The following is a 24,760-nucleotide window of genomic DNA, read 5'->3' on the forward strand; positions in this document are numbered from 1 at the left end:
AAATTTTCTTATAAAAGAGAGGCAGGGATCCAAATGAGCAGTCAGAGCTCTGAGGAAGAGTCTGGGGCCATGCAAAGAAAGGGCCACTAGCCAAGGAATGCGGGCATCTCCAGAGACTAGAGAGGGCCTCCAGGAGAAACAAGCCCTACCACACTTAATCAATATGGCTGATTTGGGCTTTCTCACTTCCAAACTTTAGGAGAATAGACTTGTGGGTATTGTATGCTTTTATATTTATGGTAACTTAATTTATAATAATAACTCACTTGTGATCACTATTGAGATAGTAATTTGTGATAACTTATTAATAACAGCAAGAGACAAATCCCTATAAAAGGTGCAGGGAAGACAGCCTCCTGTTAGAGCCACGCTGGCTTAACACCAGGTGGCTGTGTTCTCAGCTGTCGCATAGTAACCCAGGAACAGGAGACTTACATGGAGTCAGAAGTTATGGGTGAGTGGACAGGAAGCCAGTGGCTAACGTCCAGGGAGTCTCACTCTCTTTTGAATTTCTTTCTTTCTTTCCTTCTGTTCTTTCTCTTGTGCATTTACATATTATGAGCCCATGTGTGCACACATGTGCATGTGTGTGCGGGCCAAAGGACAATCTCAGGTGTCTTTCCTCAGGTGCCACCCACCTTGCTTTTTGTCTGAGCTGGGTCTTTTATTGGTCTGGAGCTCACCCATCAGATACTTTAATGGACCACGGGAATCCCAAAGATCCGCCAGTCTCTACCTTCCCAGCGCTGGGATGACAAGTGTGCGCCACCAAACTTGGCTTCTAGAGATTGTGTTCTACTTAAAAACAATTTTATCATGGGTTGTAGGGATTGAACTTGCAAGGTGAGAGCTTCATTGACTAAGGTGTCATTTTACACACACACACACACACACACACACACACACACACAATTTGACATTCCATCTTTGCAGGTTTTCACGCACCCAAACTAAGAAAGTTTTGACCAGCTGATCCCTTTGAATAGTTGGTCACCCCAGGAAGGACAAGAAGCAGTCAAAGTATCTTGGTTTTGCAAATTGGCTTTATTGTTTCCAGACTGACTTATCTCAAATTCTTATATTTCCTAGCCAAGATTCCTAAGCCATAGCCCAGATCCTGGTATTTAACACCAACTTCGAGGATAGGAAAGCTGTCCCAGAAGACATGAGTTCACCCTTTAGAACTCTTCAGGCAGACTGTGTCTTACTAAAGACAAAAGCATCCAGAACCCCAAGCAAAGTGGACCAGCACAGCTTCATGTCCTGCGGAGAAGAAACCCTAGAGAAGAAGAAAGTGTGTTGGGCTCTGAGCATCTTCTCTATTCAAAGCACAAGATTTGCATGGTCCACTGGAGTGGCCTATAATAAACTGTTGCCTGGTGAGGCTGAGGGGACTCCCCACCCCCACCCCCACGTGCGTCAGCAGCAGAGAAAGCCACATTCAGGGAAGACATCTGTGCTGAGGAACCACAGCATAAAAACTGTCCATTAAACTCTCTCCAGACATGGCTTTTCTGGTCAAACAACACACAAAAGAACCACCCCCTCCCCAGATACTGACATTGGCACTTGAAAAGCACTGAAGAGGAAGACACCAAGGGTGGGCGTGGGTTCTCCAGGGCAGCACGCTGGCTTGAAGTCCTTAAGGCTGCTGCACAGTTGCTGCTGATTTTTCCTCCTCAGAGTTCAGAATTCTCAGCTTCAGACATCCAAGATCACAGAAATAAAGGTTTTTATTCTTACTATTTCATCACACCAACCATGCAGGTGTCACGGCCACTAAGCCTGGAGTGTCCCTGGCTTGATTTAGATGATGCTTCTCTTTTGATGTGTGCTTCTCTGTCTCAGGTAGGCTCACATTCATGAGCATGCTCCCCTAAGAGTCACTGCTATACACACTCACACACACACACACACACACACACACACACACACACTGATCTCAGCTCTCTCCGAAGTTAAATAGGTATAGGCCTTGTGTGGTGTTTTGATTGATAATGGCCCCCATAGGCTCATTTATTGAATACCTGGACCCCAGTTGGTGGAACTGTTTGGGGAGGATTAGGAGGTATTGCCTTGTTGGAGGAGGTGTGTCACTGGAAGCAGCCTTGAGGTTTCAAAAGCAAAATCTATTCCCAGTTAGCTTGTGTGCTGTTCTCCCGTCAGCTGCTCTCACTCTTGTCCTTGTCCTCATTCCGCCTTATGATGGTTTTCTCAAGATGTGAACTCTTAGCTTATGCTCCAACGCCATGCTGGCCTGCTTGTTGCCATGGCTCCCCTCCATGGAGGGGGGGTGGTCATGGCTTCACCCTCTGGAACTATAAGCTCCAAATGAATTCTTTCTTCTATAAGCTGCCTTTCTCACGGTGTCTTATCATGGAACTAAGAATCCTGGTTAGTAGTTGGGTGAAAGAAAAAGCAGGAAGACCAACATGTAGTGTCTTCTGTAACCTGTGGCTTTTCAGCTTGACTGGGGACAACTCTCTGGCGAATGAAGAGTGTCTGCTGCACTGTATACAAAGCAGGCACGGAAAGAGGAGCTGAGAGTCAACATCAAAGGGAAAGAAAGCACGTGGCCTCAGGGCCCCCCAGGTCAAGTGCTCCACACAAAGGGGATTTCTTTGCCCCAAGGGACAAAGGGCAAGGAATAAGAGACAGACAGGAGATAGAGGAAGAGGGAGAAGGGAAGGAGAACAAGGGAGGTGGGGAAGGGAGCAAGGGAGAGGGGGACGGGGTATTTGTCCTGGGTGGGGGGAGGGGATCTGTCTCTGGATAAAGGAGAGACAAACGTGGCACGTGGGAAGATGGCATTTTATAAAGATAAAGGGGGAAACCCCATGTTAGGATGAGGGGTTGGATTTTGGTTTGGGTATGTTAATTAGGTTAATTAGGAAGCCACGGGGCTTCCGGTTACTTGGCTTCAATACTTTGGTAGCTGGACCTTGGTGGTCAGCCTCAGGAGGAGGAAGTGGCCAAATAAAAGAATAGACATTAGTGGCTAGATTCAGGGATAGAATCAAACGGTTTTTTAGCAAGGTGGGGGGAATGGGGGAGAAGGGAAGTCCTGCCGGAGCCATGCTCAAGTGGGTTAGTGTCTCTTCACAGACAATGTCGGAACTACAAAAAGTCTTCCCAGTCAGAAAGAACATTATGCTCCTAGCTACCTGTAAGTGGGAGGTGCAGCACCTGTCAGGGGCTGGTTGCTTGGATACAGCTCTTTATCTGTGTGAGAATTGGAAAAGAGGAAGACCCACCTACCTCCACCGCCTTGAGCCAGCGTCTGTGTGCAGGAGTTCTGGGCGGCAGTGTGATCACCAGGCAAGCCAGGACACAACTGCTCCCTACCCTACTGCCTGGATATGGGTGTCTTTTACAGCCTAACCTAGCAACCAATTTGTGGAAACCTTAAGAGGACCTAGAGGAGAAGGGGCTGCTTTCTTGACTGTGTTCTTCATGAAAGGACTCCAGGAACTCAGGATGTCACCATTGGGCTTCTGAGACTCATCCCTGGAGGCTCCTTCCAGTTCTGAGCACGTGGAGCCTTCCCCACCATCTTCTGTGTGTGGCAGGAAAGGCAGGACGGCAGGGACACTCATTTGAAGCCTCTGTGCTTCTGCTCTAGGCCATGAGCAGCCGGGCTCTACTCCTTTCCTGCCCACTGCTGTGGGAAGTCCAGTCTCTGAGTCTCCAGGACATGTCCCCTGGGAAGCTCGGGCTCTTTTTGGCACCAGCTGGGCACTGCCAGGCAGTGTCGGAGTTTGGTTGTGTTACAACTTTATAACTTCATTTTCGACTCTACCCAATACCCCAAGCAAATCTCCTGTCAAAGACCCAAGAGAAGACTAGTCAAGTCAGGGCACGGTCCGCTCCCAGAGTCTTTCTCGAATCAGCCATTGCCCTTTGGGATTCTCTGCCTCGAAGTGAGCCTCCTCCAAAGCCCCCAGGGACTCCTGTGCAAAGAGCTCCTCGTCCCGCTCCATGTCTTCTCTGGAGAAGCCGCGGAGGATCTGTCTGGAGCTCCCCAGGCTGCAAGGGAAGGGTAAGGGAGAAGGTCAGGCTCAAGCTGGCGGCTGCATAGGAGGAGGGACCCCCAAGTTAATGCCATTCCTACTGAGACTATCCATTGTTCCGCCAGTTCAAGGCTTTAGGGAGAAGCTTAAAGTGATACAGGGTGGGGTGTGGGTGGACTTCAGGGGGCCATTGACCTGGCCTTGAAGGAGGTCAAGGATGAGGGATGGATCATGGCTTCACTACCGTTGAGAGCATGGTTTATTACTATGGGAGTAAACTGCTATCAAGAAAACCCTGTATCTATCAGAGTTGAAGGACTTGTGAAGGAGTCTGAACAGGCTCTTGTGTCCTGTGGCACGGCCTGAGTGGTTGCCTTGTGTAAGGCAAGGGAAATACGGGGAGTTGGTCCTGGGAACTAATCTTGGGAGAGAAGGGTCTGGCAGCAGAGGTCACAGAAGCCAGTGGCATTAGGTCCTCACAGGGACCAGGCCAGCAGGAAGTCCTGCTCTGCCCAGCAGAGGCTGAGCCAGTGCCTTCCAACACAACAGTATCTCAGTGTAGGTTTGCTTTCTGCTTGGCACTCTACTCTGTAGGTAGAGCTGCCGTTAGAGAATACGCAGAAGGTACAAGCAGCAGACCAGACAGGAGGCAGGTCTGAACAAAGGACAGCAGTGAGCCAGGCTGCCGGAGGACAGACTGTGAGAAAACACATCGCAGCCAAGCCCCGCCCCCCATAAAATCAACCAATTCTGCACGCGGGATGAGGGACCAGCACACCCTAAGAAGCACTCCGCAAGTCTGGAACACGTGGAGATTGTCATGTTTCTGCTAAGTCCAAGCACTTACTCTTTTTTGTGGGCTTTGGGCTTGAATTTCAGGGTGTTGAATGCCCCTTCCACAGCCTTGGGCAGGTAAATGGGGTGTCTCTCGAGCCTCCTCTGGGTGCCAGTGACCCTCTGTTCTGTGCTCCTTCGAAACCGGCTGTCTGCAGTGGCGGGAGCAGAGACGGCCTCGGAATGTCTGCGTGGTGCCCGCAGAATCCAGTTGGAATGCAAGCTGTGCTCCTGGGAGCTGGTTGCCACTGGAAGAGAGAAGCAAGTGACCTGGGCAGCTGGCCACTATCGGGGGAGCAGACCTTAAAAGAGGGCGTGAACAGGTGGGCATTCCACAGCAAAGGAAAGACAGGAGGCAGCAGGGCCCCGGGGACGGAGTCTGACTCACAAGCTTGAGCCTGGGGCGGAGCCCAGATCCGTACTCACTGAAGTACTCACTGAAAGATGTCCCAAAGTACTGCATATTGCTCAAAAAGATTCTGGTTTTTGTTCAAAGTAAAATTATAAGTAAAATTTGAGTGTGTTGAAAATCCTTCCGTGAAAGTCATCTGCCCAAGTGTTAATTAACAGTGGTAGTGACCTGGAGGTGGAATTTGTCTTTTAGTTTCTTCTTTCAATTAGTTTTTAGTTTTAATGATGTGCATGTGAGGGTGGGTGCTCTCAGAGGCCAGAAGAGAGGGTTGAACCCCCTGAAGCTAGAATTACAGGAGCACCGTGTGGGTGCTGGAACTTATAAAAACAAAACAAAAACAAACAAACAACAATAAAACGCCTCAGATGCAGGCTGAGGCGGTGGCCAAAGAGCGACTGAGACAAGTTAAAGAGATCAAGCCTAACATGACAGTGAAAGAGCCCCTTTCAGCCAGGAAGTTGTGGACCCTGGTGCCCTCCCAGGGGCCCACTCATGGCCCGCCTCCCCTCAGCACATTAGGGTGCCTCTCCCAGCGCTCACCATCAAAGTCCACATCTTCGTTATGCAGGTCGGCCTCAGCCGTCCTCGGCCGTTTCTCTGTGTCCAGTTCTGCAATGATGGAGTCGAAGAAGGCGATAGCCTCGGCCACATCGGTGCTGAACTGGGAGTATTTCTTTGAGGCTGCTTTCTGCAACGCAAGAATAGGGCAGGGGGTGCTGAGAGTTTTTTGAGTGCCAGAAACATTAAAAAGAATTAGTATTCCTAAAACTAAATGCATGGGGGGGGGGTTGGTATTTGTGAGGTTCCAGAGGAAAATTAGATGGTCCAGATGTGGGTTTAATTAGGGGTACTGATCCCTGGACAGATGGAATCTTTTACAAGACGGAATACTGTGTATCCACAGAGAAGAATAGAATCTGGTCATTTGTTACAATGTAGACGGAACTGGCGGCCATTACTTCATGTGAAATAAATCAAATACTGTAAGGCAAACACCCCATGTAATTCTTCACATGTAGAAGTTAAAAGATTTTATTTGGTAGAAGTCAAGTGGAGACAGGGAAGAGAAGGGGAGAAACACATAGAGGTTAATGTGGGCTAAGGCAGACAGGACAGGTTCTAAAGAGTTCTATGGCACAGCAGAGGTTGTAGTTAGAACAATTTACTCTATGTTCTATAAAGAGCAAGAAGAGAAGCTTGAAAGACAGAAAGAGTGAGTGTTTAAGAAATCCTCACAGTGGAGATGCTCGTCCACTCCTTTCTGCACACGCACATCAAAGCATCGCGCTCTACACATCAACGTGCATAGCTATGGTACATCAATTAAAGCAATGCAAAGGCGCATTTGATGGAGAGTCTTCTGGAAGGAAGATCCACGGCTGCTGCAGGATTTCTTGTCTCAGAGGGGAACTGGGAGAGGGAAGACAACAGCATCTATTTCTATCCTGGTCGTAGATTTATCATCAGACATGAGAGAAAATAATTTGCCCTTCTTTTGCCTTCACACCGGCCCAGAGACCTTGGGAGAGACCCACCTCATGAAGCCCGGGTACTGTGGTAGGCTCGCTCCACAGAGAACTTCAGGTGAGGTGGGCACGAGAGACACACGAACTGAGAAAAACTCCATGAGGAGTTCCAGAGAGACAAACAGGACGCTGCTCACCAATGTGGGCTGTTGGGTGAGACATGGAATCCCATTCTGTGAGGCTTTGAGTGGGCATGGCATTAAACATGAACAGAATTAAGTCACGGAGCAGAAGGTGGGGTGGCATCTCTAGGTGCACATTGTGGGGTACACCTTGTATGACTAGGAAGCAGTAACCACAGACTCCATTTCTTCCCTATTTTCTTCTTCGAATTGCAAAGAACTTCCTTATAGGAAAAACTGACAAAAGACCACAGCACACACTGAATATTTTGTCTTAAAAGTGGGAGATTATTCTCAGACCTTTATCCAACACTCTTTAAAGAGCTTCTGAAAATAAGAGGGGAAGTGGGAAGCCCGCTGGCAAGAAGAGCTCATCCTCCCACAGGCAGACCTCATCCCCCCTCCCGCCCCCCCCCCCGCCCGCCACCCATGTTTCTAGAAGGTGGAAAGCAGTAAGAAGGAGGCTGGGGCAGAAACCGCAGTTCCCAGGACAGCAGGAGTAGAGAGAGCAGCTGGGCACTATTTGAGCACCAGAAAGTTGAGACGTTGCAAATGTGGTGTCCTGGGTACCAAGGGCTGAGAGTGGTTTCAGGACTTCTGATGCGACTCACTTCCACCTCAGCTGCTTCACAGCCTTGATTGTTCCATGTTTCCTATCCTTTCGTAACTCTCTGCTACACATCATGGAAGGCAAGCCCCTTGACACTGAACTCCCCAGCTTCCTGAACGATAAGAATAAATCTATCTTCTTCATAAATTACTCCGCATCAGATCATCTGTTAGAGCAACTGAAAATACACTAAGACCGCAAGTTTTATATTTTGGTGATTTCAAAAACTTATTGTCTTCCCAGTCATTTGATGACAATGCTGCATTGTCTTTTGAGTTGTCTCTGATGAGAAATCTGTAGCTTTTAATCTTTGTCCCATTGTATAAAATATGTCCTTTTCCCTCTTAGCTTCCCAGCAGTTTTCTCATGAAACACCTAGGTTTTACTGGTGTGATTTATCTTCCTGTTCATTATTTTAAGCTTCTGGATTCTGTGGTTTGCTGTGTACAGTCCTTGTTGTAAAGCCCACAGCTACCGGGTCCCCACCGCTTTCCTCCCTCCCTGTTTCTCTGATTGCATTTGAGTAGCTCCTCTACCGTCCCACACTTGCCAGAGCGCTGCTGGGCTCTTTTGCTAACTTTTCTTGTTGAGTTTGTTCTGAGTGTTTCTCATCTTCCATTCTGTCTTCACCTCTGCTCATCCCTTCCTTGTCTGTCTGCTGGTGAACCCATTGTCTTAGTTAGGGTTCTTTACTATAATAAAACACCGTGGAGAGGAAAAGGTTGATTCATTTTACAGCTGTAGTCGTCCATCACCCAGCAAAGTCAGGCTGGAAACTCAAGGCAGGAACCAAAGGCAGAAACTGCAGCAAAGACCATGGAGGCGTGCTGCTGACTGGCTGGTTCCCATGGCTTGCTCAGTCTTCGTATAGCACCCAGGACCAGCAGCCCTCAGGTGACACCAGCCATGGGGACTAAGCCTCCCATATCAATCGTCAATCAAGAAAATGCCCACAGACTTGCCCAGGGGCTAATATGGTGGGTGGGTGTTTCTTTACTGTGGTTTGCTTTCCCCAAATAACTCTAGCTTGTGTCAAGTTGACATAAAAAAAAAACAGCCAGAACAATTGATTCCTTGTGAATTTGACACACAAACACATTTTTATTCAAATATAACCTTTCCTTTCTTATTTATTCCCAAGATCTTATTGAGACATTAGTATCAATGACTCAATATAAGACATATTCCAACCTTTTAAAGCCCCACATACTTTAAAAATTCAAACATCTTTAAAAATTAGCTTCTTTAAAATACCCAAAGTCTCTCTCAAAGTTCAGTTTCACTATAGCATCCAGTCTCTTTAAAATCCCCAAAGTCTTTTTAAAATATCCAGTCTCTCTCTGAAATATTCAAAGTCTGTCTAAAATTCCAAAGTTTCTGTAAAATCCCAAAGTTTCTCTAAGATATCCAAGATACGAGTTCCTGTAAAATCAAAAAGCAAGTAATTATTATTTTTTTTTATTCCAAGAAGGAAGAACCAGAGCACAGTTGCAACATGAACAAGGCAAAACTAAACTCCAAAAGCGTAAATAGCTCAGTGTCTGATGTCTGACGTTCAGAATAATCTTCTGTTCTCCAGAGGACGTGGAGAGCCGCGTTTCTCTGGCCCCGCCCTCACAGCTCACTCAGCCTGTCTCACCAGCTCCAGCTACCTGTGCTCCACAGCGGCGGCTGTTCTCAGAGGTCATCCCGCAGTTCCGGCATCTCCGGATTCCTGGGGTCTCTGCAGCTGGGCTGCAGTGTCACCAATAGCCTCTCGTAGAATCTGTCTTCAGGAACTTGAACCCTGCCACAGGGTACCAAACCTTAACTTCTCTCCATAACCTCTTCAGACTTAGGTCTTCAATTACAACTGAGGCTCCGTCTTTATCAATGGCCTGTCCTGGTGCCAAGCTGATCTCCATGACCTCTTCGTGCCTTCAAATCCAGGACTATCTGTGGGATTCTTAGATGCACAGTTAAGCTGCCAGCACAAGATACAGCCGTGGCCACCCTGTCCCACAGATTCTGTGTGCTGGCCGTGAGAAACACTTCCCTGAAGATTTTGCCTCCAAGATTCTTCCTTTTCCCAATCACAGCTGATCCTTTAGCTTCATTCAGCTCATCAGAACCCCAGAAGTGTTGTTCAAAATATTGAACAACCTGAGATTCTTTAATGGGTTCTTTCAAACTTCCCTGTGAAATTTCAAAGGCCAGGCCTCCATTACCTGTATTGCTCTAAGCATTGTATCCCAAGTTCCCACGACAGCTTAGTAAGCTCTGGGCACTCAATAGCATTTCTAGTCCAATGTCTCAAAGTCTTTCCACAACCCTCCTCAAAATACGGCCAGGTCTGTCACAGAAATAGTTATTAATTTCTGTCTTAGATAGGATTTCTATTGCTGCAATAAAACACCACGACCAAAAGTAAGTTGGAGAGGAAAGGGTTGATTTCATCTTATAGCTACAGTTTATCATCCAGCAAAGTCAGGCCAGGAACTCAGGGCAGGAACCATAGACAGGCCCTGAAGCAGGGACCATGGAGGAGTGCTGCTTTCTGTCTGGCTCCCATGATTTGCTCAGCCTGTTTTCTTATAGCACCCAGGACCACAAGCCTGAGGGTGCCACCTCCCAGTGACCTGGGATCTCCCACATCAATCATTAACAACAACAACAACAAAAGTTCCCACAGGCTTGCCCATGGGCCAAACTCGCAGGTGACTTTCTCTGTTGAAGCTTCTTCCCCCAAATAATTCAAGATTGTGTCAAACTAACACCCTTACTGGAGGCCCTCCTTATTCATGATGCATCTGTGGCTTTTCTGGTCTGGTCATTGGATTCATTCCGAAAGTTTCTGTCTTTTGACTGGAATTCTCCACAGACATGTTCTCTACTTTTCCCACTCAGACTTTTCAGCATCAAAAAATTGTTTAGAAACAATGAGCTCCGGCTGGTCCCAACATTCATCACTCTGAGTCTTGTCTGTTTGGTGTCTTGTTTCTTGACACCTCTTTCATTTCCCCTTCCTCGTGTGATGTTTTTGTTAAAATCTACACACTGTGTTGTCAATAGGCACTGCGGATATGGGTATCTGAAAGCTGTCTTTGTTTTGCTAGACCTTCAGTTTGGCTTTTTGTCAGTCTTAGGCAGTCTGCTGATGTCAAACTCTTTTGTTGCTATGGTTACCATGTGTGGATCATTTTTTAATCTCTCTTGAAACACCATGCTTAAAGTGGAGGCTAATTAATTTCCAAAGCACTTCTTTTTCCTCGGTGTAGGTCCCCTCTGTGATGCAGTTGCCAGAGGTTTCTTTCTCCACTCTGTGGCTGTCTCTTGGCACTGTCCCATCTAGGGACCTACTAGATGCTTGTTTGCCTGGTAGTGGGAGGCAGGGAGACAGTCTGCTTTTATGATCGGTCCCAGTCTTAGGTAGTACCCTGTGTTTGAGGATGTGACCTCTCAGAAGTGGTGTACTCCTCAGCATCTGTCGTCTTGGACCCAATATCCCTCAGAAACTCCCATGCTCCCCTCCCCAGGAAACTTGTTTCAGGAGCTGTAGAAGAATAATCTGGCCTGAGGTTTTTACGATAGCATCTGGAAGGAACCTTCAGCATCTCCCATAGGCCTGAACTGTAAGGGATACTGGCTTAGGATCTGCCAGTCTTTGTGGGCATCTACTTATGATAATAGAGAGAGCTTCCTGTATTTGTGACTTTCTGGGCCTCCTCTGACTCCCCAGTTCCTGCTTTGCCAGTTGTCAACAGGTCTAGGAGGCTTTCCAGGTATATGGCTGCCTTACTTAAGCAGGTACAGCTGTCCTGCTGAGGCAAGATGAAGGCAACATGATGAAGACAAGAGAAAGGGGAAAGAGCCTCCTGTTGTATGGGAGGGCGCTTGTTTGTTCCCGGCTGCTCAGCCCCGAAATAATCACACAGAAACTATATTATTTGCAATACTGTTTGGCCAATAGCTTAAGCATATTTCTGGCTAACTCATATCTTAAATTAACACATCTCCATTAATCTTAGGCTTCTCAGCTGTCCTGGAGTGTCTTTCTTTGGAGTGCTTCTCATTTTTTTTCCCCTCAAGCTTTGTGTTAAAGCTTACATGAAAATATTAATAAACTCTGCTTTATACACTAGCCAGTCCTGAAATTCTTCTCTGTATCAGAGTTAAGAATCCTGCTTTGGCCTGAGGTTTTGGCCTAAATGTCTAGACAAATTCCTAGAGCTGTCGGGAGTGACAACAGGGAGCTCTGCTGCTGCCTCCGCCTCCCCCAGTGAATAGCAACACTTACTGCAAGCTGCATCCAATTCTCCCCTTGGATTTTAATTTGGCTGATTTCCCAGGGACCTCAGCTATCTGATGCTGCCAAGAAAAACTATAAACTTGCTGCATATTTGGGTTGTTGTTGTAGAAATGGGTATGGACAAGGAATGGCTCATTCTTCAAATCTCAGAACCTTGGAAGGGGAGGCAGAGGATCAGGAGTTTGTGGCCTTCTAGGCTGTATGACACCCTACTTAGAAACATAAAATAGAATATTAAAAAGATGGAGTGGAGATAAAACTCAGTGGTAGAGCACTTGTCTAGAACAAATGAAGCACACAGTTCAATTCCCAATATCATCAAAACATAAGTTAATTGATTAATAACATTAACTAAAATGAGAATCTTATTTTTCTAGATCTCTACATCCTGAATATCTCTCAAATTAATGTTATAATTTTCATTTTTCTTTTTTTGTATCCATTTTACATTGAAACAAAATAACTTCCTGTATCTTACTGTATGTACAAGATCAATTCAAAGCAAGAGCAACATCAACCTTGAATGCTTTTCGAGACAGGGTTTCTCTGTGTAACAGTCCTAGCTGTCCTGGAACTTGCTCTGTAAACCAGGCTAACCTCAAATTCACAGAGGTCGGCCTGCCTCTGCCTCCTGAGTGTAGTCCTTAAAGGACTACTCTTTTGTTTAATTCTTTAAAAGTCACAACCGCATTCATGGTTCCACCAAGTTTTGAACCATTGCTCAAGAAAGAGGGTGTTTCCATAACGGCCTCTTTTCCTTGTGTCCTGGATCCTCTAGTTAGTCTTTGTCTGTCTTCCTGAGATTTCTTTCTGGAAATATAAGCAACCATGTAGGGTACACACAGGATGATGAAAACCTATAACCCCAAGATCCAGATAACTGAAATAGGAGGTGAGTTAAAGGCTAGCCTAGGTTACACAGTGAAGTGAGTCTTATCAAGAAAAAGTAAGTGAGGAACCAGGAGATAAAGGCACTACAGAAGTCTAATAACGCTGAATTCGACCCCTGGAACCCATGCAAACATAGAAGGAGAGAGCTCTGAGCTCCACATGTATGCATGCCATGACCCATGCATCCGTCATGTTCACACACACACATAATAATAAGTAGATAAATTTCCTGTTTTTCTCCTTATTATGGTGTTTTGCCTGTGTATATGTTTGTGTACCATGCATGTGCAGTGCCCTTGGAGGTCACAAGAAAGCACTGGATACCTAACCAGAGTATTGTAGTTACAGGTGGTTGTGAGCTGCTTCCTGGGGGCTGGGAATCCAACCCAAGTCCTCTGGAAAAGCATCAAGTGCTCTTAACCACTGAGCCATCTGGGAGACAGCTGGGAGACAGCTCAGAGGCTTGCTGTGTGAGCGTGGAGACTTGAGTTTGGATCCACAGAACCCACATGAAGTCAGGTGAGGTGACAAACACCTGGAGAATCCCCAGGGAGGCTAGCCTGGTTTACACAGCAGTGAGCAAGAGTCCCCATCTCAGACACAGTGGAAATCAAGCACAGACACCCCAAGTTGCCCCTCTGATCAACACATAGACAAACATCCATTCACAAACATGAGCAGGCACACATGGACACACACACACACACACACAATATTTTCAGAAACAGGGTGAGTATATTTATTCTTGTGTTTACTCAGTGAGTCATATATAATACACACCTGTGAACACTGCCATCTTCACTCTGCATCCAGAGTTCAGCTCCCTAGTCTACAGAGAACCATCTTGTCCCTGGATAGTTTTCCATTATAGCCACACACCATGGCAACAAATAATCTTTGGATTATTCTTCATCTTCGACTCCAGCAATTAGTGCTTCAATGAAGAGTCTCACATCTGTGTTGTTTTGAACATTGCCAGTAGGAGCCTAGCTTAAGGTAGAGCTGGGTGCGTGAGTGCCCAGCTTACTGTGAATAAATATTGAAGTCACAGTGGTGAGTAAATGACAGCTGGGCGTTTCCTTCATGGCTCCCCTTGGAAACGCCTCTGAGTGGATGTGGGGCTATTTTCACATGCAGAAGATGAGGCTTGCTTCTGATCTTTCTGCCTTCCACGGTCTCCCTGACCCACGCTTATGACAGTTCCTCCTCTCACACACGCAGAGGATGAGGATTTCAGGATCCAGCTGACATTACGGAAAAACCTACCTTACAAAGAGGTGACCAGCAGGATGGGGTGTCTATCACCAGCACACTGAGTGAGCTCAAGAGTCCTACAGCCAGGAGCTCAGAACTCCAGGCAGACTCCACTGTTTCCTCTGCTCCTTAACTGTTTAGAAAGGACTGGTATAACGCATGTAGCCTGTTTTCTGGTCTGATGGCCCCTTTGCCATTTCTCCTTCTCCAGCTACTAGGGAGGGGGTTATCTATGCCAGAGAACAGAGGGCACTCATTTGTACTATGCATATCATTGTCCAAGCTCCCCTGGCCCTGCTGCTTCATCAAGCAGAAGCTTGCATTGCTCTTCCTGGATGGAATCTTTTGCACATTTCCAAGCCAAACCCCCTCATAGTTCTCACTTCAGTTTCTGACTCCCTGGAGGCAAACACCACGGTTTTTCTGCATTTAGGCTGTCAGTCTGCCCTGCTGGTATCTAGGCTGCTTCTTTTCTTCGGGGCTCTGTGAGTTATTATCTGCAGACCTGAGTCCTTCCATAGGAACTTCCCATGTAAACAGTAACCAGAGGAGGGGGAGGGAGATGCTCACTGCACCCAGTGCCAGAGAAACCTCCACGAGCTTCTAGTCCCTTTCACCCTTTCTCACCTGTCTATTCGTGCCCTCCTACCCCACCCTCCCCCACCCCGATGGTCAGAGAGTCATTTCCTGTCTTCTCTCTTCTTTGAATTCCTCACCGTGGTTGCACAGACAGAGCTGGGCATGCTCTTCCATGCTAGAGTTCTGCCTTGTGTGCGTGGGTCCACCCGTTGGACACTGAGTCATGCCCACTGCCACTCTACCCTAGAGCCACACCTCTTTTGGCCAAGCACGCAGGGTGGAGAACACTTCTACAAAATGTGATCTAATCAGAGGACTTTAAGATAAGCTTTGAGAGGCTTCAACTACATTATCCTGCCTTCTGCCATCCCTGCCTGTGGGGATGAGGATGATGTCAAAAAGCATTGTGTATCTTTATTTCTTTTCTTTCTTTGTTTTAGGCAGGGTCTTATTATATGCCCATCTGGTCTGGAACTCACAGAGAATCCACCTGCCCCTCCTTCCTGAATGATGGGATTAAAGATGTGCACCCAAATACCCAGCTCCAATATGCATCTGTTCTTTTAACACTACAGTATTTAAAGAGCGAGGTGCCCATAATTGAATGGGATTTTATTTCTTAAAAAGCAAGAGTTCGTGAAACAAGACCTATCTATAAGCAGAACAACTCCAAGAGAGTAGTCACTGGGATATGAATGCAGGCATGCACGCAGCCGCATACCCATTTCTCCACAGAGAAGCTAGCTGATAAACTTGTCCAACCTGAGCGAAAACTCAATGGAGTAGACAGCAGAGCTGAGGAGATCAATACAAAGAGATAAGAGAGAGGAAATAACCCTAGAACCACTCGTTGTTGCTGTTGTCTACAACCCTTAACCACTATAAGAGCAAAGACATAAACTCTCAGTCAGTAGCAGCCAGGTCCTATGTTTGGCTGGAACTTCCAGTTCACTGTGGAAGCCCCACCTCTCTCTCCAAACCCCACCCTCTCAGAAAATCTCCAACAACAACAACAACAAAAAAGCAGCCAAAAAGTCCAGTTCCACATTCTTGGCGGCTGCAGTGGCTCCTCCCCTGAAGTTGCTAGCTGCCCGGGTCCCCACCCAAAGCACACCATACTTGGGTACACAACTAGTTTGTAGCAGACACATCTTTGCCCCTCGACTCTAGGGTACATAAACACCCCAATTTAGCTGGCCATGTGATTGTGATTTTCTCCTGCCTTCATCTCTGGGATCTGGAGGCGTCACCTGGGAGTTGCTTTGCCCAAAATAAAACTAGTCTTTTACTTTTTAAATTCACCTTGATCCAGCTTACTGATTTGGCAATGAAACCTTTTATTGGGGTACAGAAAACCTACTACTCAGACCTCAGGCCACAGGGTTCTGGTGCTGTTTACCTGAAGCTAATATGGATCCTACAAGGAGGAAGCTCAGTTCCCAGAATGCCCCTGTTTCATATCTGCTCGGTGTCTCAGGTCATTGCTCTATCTATGCTTCTGACTGTGGTTTATTCCTGGAAAGAAGCCGCATCTGCAATGACTGTGTTGTGGGTCCCCCGGATAGCCTACCTCTGTGTCAGTACTAATATTCTGTGAAAAATTCGATATCTGGACTCTTTTAACCTGGCAGGCCCACTAGCTCCCATCAACCCAAAAGCTAGAATGCAGTCAGATATCGTCTGAGGCCCTATGGAGAGATTCCTCCATCTTGTCTAACTGTTTTTCTGGCATACCCACCAATGTATTTTTTAATTACCTTGATTTATGGCTTTTTTTTGGTTCTGTTACTATAAAACTACACAAAACTGCTTCCACGTTAGAACATTATCTTTGGGAAGACCCGAATATGTGTTCCTGGGTCATGAGAATTTAAATATGCTCTATAACAAATCATATCTTTTATTCCTCTGAGGTGAGAGCCGCTTGTTTCAGCATGAATGAAATAAATCAGGTTTCCTACCACCTCCTCCTTGGATTGTTAGTTTCTGACAGAGACTCATGTGACTCTGCTGTTAAATGAAGCATGTTATGAAGAAAATCCATAAAGAAAGGTAAAGGGACAGATGGGGCAAAATGTGCTGTGCAGGGGAATCAGTTCCCATGTCCTCTAGGGGGCGCTATAATCCCAAACCTCCACTTGCTCTACTTGCTGGTAGAAAGACTTCTGGAACCCAAACTTTCTGGGGGTTGTAGGGAGTCTATTACATAGATAACGACTGATCAAATCATTGGTCACTGGTAACTAGGTCAACCTTTCCCCATGCCCAGAGGGCTGCAAGTCCCAAGCTCTCACCGGGCTTTGGGCTTTATCTGCAGCCAGCCCCTTACTACTGCTGCCAAAGAATCAGCACACAAAGGCAACCCAGTGGAGATCCTAAGGATTTTAGAAGATTAATGCTAGGAAACAGAGATCAAGACAAATACCCATTTCATTGCATCATGCAAATGGAGAAGACCCTAAAAGTTAATGGACATCCACCTCTCACCCACAAGTCATGACTCTAGGAATCTCTGGTTTAAAATCTCAGCATTTGGGAAACCAAAGCAGGAGGATTGCCATGAGTTCCAGGTAAGCCTTGGCTCCAGGGTTAAGACACCTTGACTCAAAAAAAAAATGTAGCATAAATAAATAAATGCCTTAGAGACCACAGAGTAAGATATATTCATGTATAATCTTTTAATAATCATTTAAAGTGAGTTTTTAATTTTTTACCTTTAAATTTTTTACTTATAAAAACTATTGAGACCCAGTTGTTTATGTAAGCTTGTTACTACATAAACATACACACACACATACATACACACACACATACACACACATACATACATACACACACAAGTACTGGGGTTGCCAAATTTGACAAATAAAAATATGAAATGGGAACTAAGCTTTGATATCACACAATGAGTAATATTTTTTTCAGTATAAGTAACTACCAAGCCTGCGATGATGTCCCAGCCCTCAGAGTCACAGCTGCCCCTCCCAGGCAGCAGAATCACTTGAGCCTAGGAGTTCAAGACCAGCTTGGGCAACACAGCAAGACTCCATTTCGAAAACTAACAAACAGACACAAAACATAAAAACTCATCTCTTATTTACTGGAAATTCTAATTTAGCTGGGTATCATTTGTTTCAGTTTGCAGCCCCAGTGTGGAAAAACAAATGATTGACAAAATACACACCTAAGCTATTATAGTAATTATTTTTAGATCATGGACTTCTAAGTTATTTTTATTTTCTTCTTTCTATTTCTTATGTCCTATAAATTTTATCTAAAGAGCAAATATACCTTTCTAAAGTCGTATCTTGTGAAACTGAGCAGCCCTGGTGGGCTGACCCTGAGAGCTAAGCATCACCAGGAGAAACCCACTTTGATAATTTGATAAAACTCAGCTGCCTGTGTGGCCTTTCTCTGCAGTCCAGCTGCTGCCCAGCCTCTGTTAGAGTTTTGCACACTTCAATGGGTTCTTGACACCCTTGTGATATCAGGTGACTTTCTTCAGTCAGGTGACAGAGAGAGGTGTACATTTTGCAGTTAATTCCTTCATGCACAACCCAAGCTGCTCAATGCTAGAAGGTCCAGGGAAGAATGAATGCGCTTTTGTCTGACAGGGATGGGTGAGCAGGAACCCTGACTTCAATAACAAACATCCTACACACTGCGGGCTCCATAGGAGTCAATTCCCTCCCCCAGATGACCCCTCCTCAGCTACCCTGAGCTCTAGGAGTGTTTCTCCATGATGCCAGGATTGAATGCAGGTCCTCATGCTTGCAGAGGCTCCTGGCCATTGAGCCATTTCCCCAGCCCCATAAAAAAAAACTGATATAAAACCATTCAAAGAAAATGGCTTCTTAAAGAGTCATTAGCTGTAATGTACATATTATCTATAGTTTGAGGACACCAAAGAGCAGTCACTTAGGGGTTCTGAAGTGCCGCATTGAAAATAGTAAACTCCATCTTATCTTCATTCTCTCTCTCTCTCTCTCTCTCTCTCTCTCTCTCTCTCTCTCTCTCACACACACACACACACACACACACACACACACACACACACACACAGCTGAAATGGAGGATGGAAATGTCCAACTAGATGGCAGTTAAAGTTTCATAGCTCATAGCATCTCAGCATCACTGACTTGGACATTTCAAAGGGGTGAGCTTTGTATGCATGAATGAGAGCTAGTTTTTAATGGAGCAAGGAATGATTACAGGGAAAGAAAGAAGTAAAACAGCTCAGGAAGCGGCACTGTACATAGAGAGGAGCAAGGAGAGGGCCCCCAAAACCTAAGCAAGCAAGTCTAAGGGAGGGGCCCAGAGAGAGCCGCAGAGGATGCTGGGCTTCCTCGTCCTCTTTGATGTGGGGTGATGGCAGAAAAAACAGGAAAGCGGCAAGACAGCGGTTCACCATCCTTAGGGAGAGAGTATCTTCAGTGCTCTTGATGTTGCTGCTTTGTTCCTGAGTCAAAGTCTTTTTATGTAGCCTCCAAGTCAGCCTTGGTCTCACCCTAAAGCCCAGGCTGGCCTTTAATTGACAATCCTCCTGCTTCGGGCTATTCAGAGAATTTTTCCCCAACATTTTTATTATACACATGCACGCACACACACTGAAGACATTGTCAACCCCACATCTCGGGGATCCTTACGTCAGGTACCATATAAGAAAGTTTAAGTCAATAGGTATGTTACTTTAGAGTAAAGATTTTTCTTTTGTTTCCACAGGAAATGAGAGGCTATTGATTCATTCTGGGCTAAGAAAAATAAGGTTTGATCAAGGAAGACTTCCTGAGAAATCTCTGATATGAGCAGATGGCCCAGATGTCTGAGTTCTACATCCCAAAACAGTTCCAAGACTGCTGGCTGAGATGATCAAGCTTCACAGAATATTCCATTCAGGACTTGACCATAATTCAAAATTTTCTTTAGGTCCCCATAAGAATATCAGTGCCCCAAATCAATAGGAAGTAGCCTGGAAATACCCACATTCTGAAAAATGGATTATGGAGGCTTGCCTTTGTTTAGAATATTGGTTACAGAGCTGGAGAGATGGCTTAGAGGTTAAGAGCACTGACTATTCTTCCAGAGGTCCTGAGTTCAATTCCCAGCAACCACATGTTCGCTCATAGCCATCCATAATGAGATCTGGTGCCCTCTTCTGGCATGCAAGCATACATGGAAGGAATGTTGTATACATAATAAATAAATAAATCTTAAAAAAATACTAAAAAAGAATATTGGTTATATGTTATGGATAGTGGTTAGAAGAAAAGCTAAACAAAGGAGATTCAATTCAGAGTTCTTGTTTTGAAAAAGTGGGGGAAAGTGTTGTGGGACAATGGTCTGTACCCTGTCACTTGTATTTTAATAAAATGCTGATTGGCCAGTAGCCAGATAGGAAGTTTAGGCAGGCGACTAGGCAGGAAGTAGAGGCAGGGCAATGAGAACAAGAGAATTCTGGGAAGAAGAAAGATTCAGTCTGTAGTCATCATTCAGACACAGAGGAAGCATGATGTGACTGCCTCACTGAAAAAGGTACCAAGCCACGTGGCTAACACAGACAAGAATTATGGGCTAATATAAGTTATAAGACTTAATAAGAGGCCTGAGCTAACAGGCCAACCAGTATATAATTAATGTAGACCTCTGTGTATTTCTTTGGGACTAAATGGACATGGGACCTCTATCAACAGAATTTGTTTCAAAACCAGCAGCAGAAATGAACTCATTTATGCCAGGCTTTCCAAAAGCAACTTGAGCTGAGAAGTTACAGGACTGTGGCCTTATGCAAGGTCGCATGTGCTCTAACCTTGGCCCCTCCAATGCTGCTTGTGATATTTGTTTCAGCAATAAAAGTATTTCAGAGATTTTCACAAACCCAGCATATCACCGCAAATACCTCAAAACTGAGGTCTGAAGACAAAGAAGAGAACTGTCTGGACAGTAGTGAAGACATTTTAGACAGGTTTGTGCTGTCAGATCACTGAAACAATGGTTCCCTGAGAATTAAAAAAAAAAATCTCAAGGCTAAGAAACTACATCAGTTGATAAAGTGCTTGCCACACAAGCATAAGGACTTGAGTTCAGTCCCACCACCCACATAAAAAGTGTACTTACAATCCCAGTGCCCGGGAGGTGGGTCCCAGGGATTTGCTGGCCAGTCAGCCTAGCCTAATTTGTGAGCCCCAGATCTCAGAGAGAAATGCTGTCCCCAAATCCAAGTAGATGGCTCATGAGCAGTGTGTCTGAAGTTGACCTCTTATGTGCATGCGCACACACACACACACACACACACACACACACACACACACACAGGAGAATTTAAATTCCCCTAGGCATCTTATGCTTGCAGTAGGGAAAGACTGAAACCCTGCTCTCAGAGAAGAAACTTGACTCCAGGAAAGAGACATCCTGCGGTGCTAACAACTTTTCTAGACCACCCTGCAGGACAGACCAGAGGCAAGCTGGTGATGGATTGGTCAGTAATGGGGGGGAGCACACTTTGCCCAGGACTGTTTTCCTATACATCCTGCTTGTCCAGTATTAAGCCTGAATTCACGTCAGTGTCCTGAAGATGAATAACTTTTCTCCTCTTCCCATTGCAGCCGAATTAGTTGCCTCCCCTTCCTCTTCTTCTCAATAGTCCCATCCTTTAACTGATGTATGGGGTAGACTGCTCATTTTGCCCCCCAGAGCCCGGGCTTTGCTCTAAAACTCTGGGGACCGCTGGCCTCCTCTATTTGATCTTCTGCCCGATGTGGCCACGTTGACTAAATCTCCTTTCTCTGCCTTTTACGGCTGCTCTTCTCCTGAACTGGAATTTGTTGGAGCCTCCTGAGCCTGGGCTTTGACCCTAAAGCTTCCAGTTGCACTGTTTCCAACTCTGATCTCCTTCTGTGGTGCTGGGACGAGATCTCCAACATGTGAATTTTGAGAGACAGCATCCAAGTCAACCCGTAACGGAGAACAGGAAAAAGAATAGTGCAGGCCTAATTCTTGACTGTTGGCAGGACCACGAGGGCATTTCAGGAGGAAAGAGCTCTCATGGTAGCTACCCTGCTGGCCCTGGAGACTGAATGCCCAGCAGCCTACTTTCTGTAGGCTGAGGGCAAAGGATGCCCGCAGCTGGTCTGTGGCTGCTGGTTGGACGTTCCTGGCGTTTCTGTGGGAATAAACATGGGTGTAGCAGGATGGACTGGGTACCAGCACCTGTAGCATGGCACTACTCCTCCCAAGGCATGGCATTACGTCCAAGGCATGGCACCACGTCCAAGGCATGGCACCACGTCCAAGGCATGGCACCACGTCCAAGGCATGGCCTCAAAGACAGACCCAGAAAAGTGAGAGGAGCAGGAAAAAAAAAATCAAACTTTGGTCTGTTCTCCATCAGCACCCTTTCAATATTCGCCCTTCGAATGTAAAAGACCCTGAAACAATGGCCCAAAGAGCAACAGAACTGCCCAGTGCCAACAGAGAAAATAGGCTGAAACCCTGGCACCAGGAGGAGGAGCTTGCCTCCCTGGAAGGGATGGCGCAGGGCTCAGACAGCCTCTCTCAGAGCTAAATCAGCATATGCATTTCTTTCCATAAAACTGCAACGTTGTCTTTTCTATAAAGTTGAAACGCGATTCCAGGAAGGGGAGAGAATCTAAGAATTTTCTCCCTCTAGTTCTGGTCAAACTGTAAATAAATCCATTTTTCTTTACCAATGGCTGCTCCCAAATAAATTTCTTCTGAAATCCAGGGAAATGAAAGAGTAGTTTCTGAACGGAGCTGTCAGATAGCCTACAGTGGTCACACCTGGCGGGTAGCCATGTCATGCTCCGCGGGGAGCAGCTTTTGTGTGCCCTTCCCCCGTCCTCAGCACTGTCAGAAGCCAGCTGTGTCCTAAAAGGGAGGGCTCCATCTGCAGGCAAACACAGAGCTGTTCTCCGCCAGCAGCTAAGCAAGACCCCATTCCCAGGAGACTCGGGCTGGAAGGAAGCCCAGAGCCTTGTGGCCCTCTTCATCCCCAGTACCAGTTCCAGTAGAAGAAACTGGCTCAAACCCTATAGCTAACTGGCATGGGTTTCAGCATCTTGACCCCCGACTAGGAGGCCCTCTTCGGGGCTCAACACTGACACACTTTTACAGCTAAAGGGATTATTTAACCCATTTCCACCTGGTATTAAGTGCAAACAATTGAAACCTGTTAGCTAAGCCCGGCCCTGGAGATTTGATAACAGTCCAATCAGGCATTCAACATTAATGGACCTTGGGGAGCCCACAGAACTCTCTGGGGGAGGGAGTGGGGTCTGCTCTGAGCACTTAGTCTGGCCATCAGGAAAACGTTCACTAGAAATATTCAACAGGCGACATTCAAACTACGGGTACAATAAATAATGAGAAACAACGGGAAACAGCAGCATGACCACAGAGTGGCCTGGTGGCACATTCAGGGGGCCCAGGTGGGAAGACTGCCAGCTCAGGGCCATCCTAGGCTACGTAGAGAAACCCTTGGCATAAAATGAAACATGCAAAGGAAACGAATAAAGGGAGTCATTGGCCCAGCGGACAGAGATGGGTCCCTGCACCTCAGTTTGCCCTTCAGAAACATGTCTGGCATATTCGCGTGCTAGAAAAGAAGAGGAAGGTAATATCTGCCAAGCCTTGAAGTGAGCACCAACAGTGAGGCGAACACACAGGTTTCTCTCCCGGATGTCACCCTTGTGTCTGGCTCCAGGCCGTTCGCAAGTGACGACAGCAATTGTTTTAAGAAGAGTAAAGCGTTCGTGGGAAATTCCTTGCGGTTCCGCTAAGCCATGCAAGCATTGCCCCCTTTATCAAGTCAGACAATAAGTAATATGTTCAGACTCCGGTGCGGAACCTGGTGGCTCTGAAGCCCCAGCCCTTGCCCCCTGCTCTGGATCCGGTCCCCCTGTCTCCTCAGGATCCAGGGAGGTGTGGGAACTGAAGCCCATAATGGAACCTGTCAGACCCACTCAAGAGGGAGAACGTCCAGCAAGTATCCCAAGACCGGGAAGAACCACGGCTGGCAGCCAACCTGTTCCACACTTACTTTGCCTTCTGCTGGGGTCTTTTGTGCCCCTTTGGAGGACTTGGAGGAGGTGGACCCAACGCCCTGTGCGCGCCGGGGCCTCAGCTCACCCAGGCTGCTGAGATATTTCTTTCGCAGGGCCAGCAGCTCCTGAAGATATTGCAGGCAGTCCTGGGTGCGGGAGTACATCCAGGCACGGTCCTCCTGCTGCAGGTAATGCAGGCTGGTGTCCATGCTGTGGGTGCTTCTGTACTTCTTCAAGGACTCGCCGGCCTTCTCGAAGTGGTCCCCAACCACGTACATGGAGCTACTACGAATCAGCCTGACATTGGGGTTGGCTCCTGCGTAGTAGGGGCCCTCGGCTGCCGCCTTCCCCTGAGGGCCGTGGTGGAGGATGGAATGGATCTTTCTGAACATAGTCTCCGTTTCCCTCCGTGGGAACCGTTGGCAGACCGCACAGGGGTGTCACTTGATCCAGCGGCAGGCAGAGGAGCCCATATCCAGCCCTGCGCCACCTCCTGCCTCCCAGTAGGCTCAGTTCTCTCAATTCCGGTGAGGAACAGCTGTATCCCATAGGCAAACTGCACCTCTCTCATTGGGTACTCTTAGCTGGAACAACAAAGACGACATGCAGAGGGGTCCCCGGCTCCAGGAGGCAGTGTCCAGGCAGGCCTTTCGAATCAGTCGCTGCAAATATGTCCTGTGCTTTTCCATGGAAAGCTTCAGCTGGAGGGAACATTCTACCTGCTGAGTCGCTGTCTTTCCCTCGCGTTTTCCATCTTCAAGAGGGGTCTCATCCGGCTTTGCTTGATGGTCACAGAGTTTTCACAGTTTGGCCTAAGCTGAGCTGGCCCTGGTGCTGAATCTGTCGATCCGAAACAAAATCGTACTCTTTCAGGGGTACTCTCTAGCAAAACCCAGGAGTTGTTCTGGGTGAGATCCAACCCCCCTTGTAGGCCAGGATGGACACGACCAGGGCCCTTGGCAGGAGCTGGAAGATGCCCTGATAAACCGGGCACTGAGCAGGCATCCGAGAGTCCTGGAGGAGGCCGGCTCTGTGTAAGAGGACCTCACGGTGGTCATCCGATAGCAGGCCTTTGAGGGCTGGAGGATTCAGGTATCTGGATCACGACTTTCAGCACAAATGCGTCAGTGAGCAGATGGGTGATTACATCCACTGGGGAAGAGTCATTTCTCCCG

The 24,760-nt window shown here is 46.8% G+C and overlaps 1 protein-coding gene across 1 annotated transcript; it reads right to left on the reverse strand.

The window, feature by feature from the left end:
* Window positions 1-1,027: 1,027 nt before the first annotated feature.
* On the reverse strand, window positions 1,028-23,977 carry C15H13orf42 (chromosome 15 C13orf42 homolog). The gene is made up of 5 exons (XM_075949072.1): window positions 23,587-23,977; window positions 21,406-21,425; window positions 5,797-5,944; window positions 4,858-5,092; window positions 1,028-4,026 (listed from the first exon to the last, which is right to left on the reverse strand). Exons 1-5 carry the CDS (start codon window positions 23,975-23,977, stop codon window positions 3,852-3,854), a joined length of 969 nt encoding a protein of 322 aa, XP_075805187.1. The 3' UTR covers window positions 1,028-3,851.
* Between the last annotated feature and the right edge of the window lie 783 nt (window positions 23,978-24,760).

Source organism: Microtus pennsylvanicus, chromosome 15 (assembly GCF_037038515.1).
Source record: "Microtus pennsylvanicus isolate mMicPen1 chromosome 15, mMicPen1.hap1, whole genome shotgun sequence".
Classification (NCBI taxonomy): Eukaryota; Metazoa; Chordata; class Mammalia; order Rodentia; family Cricetidae; genus Microtus; species Microtus pennsylvanicus.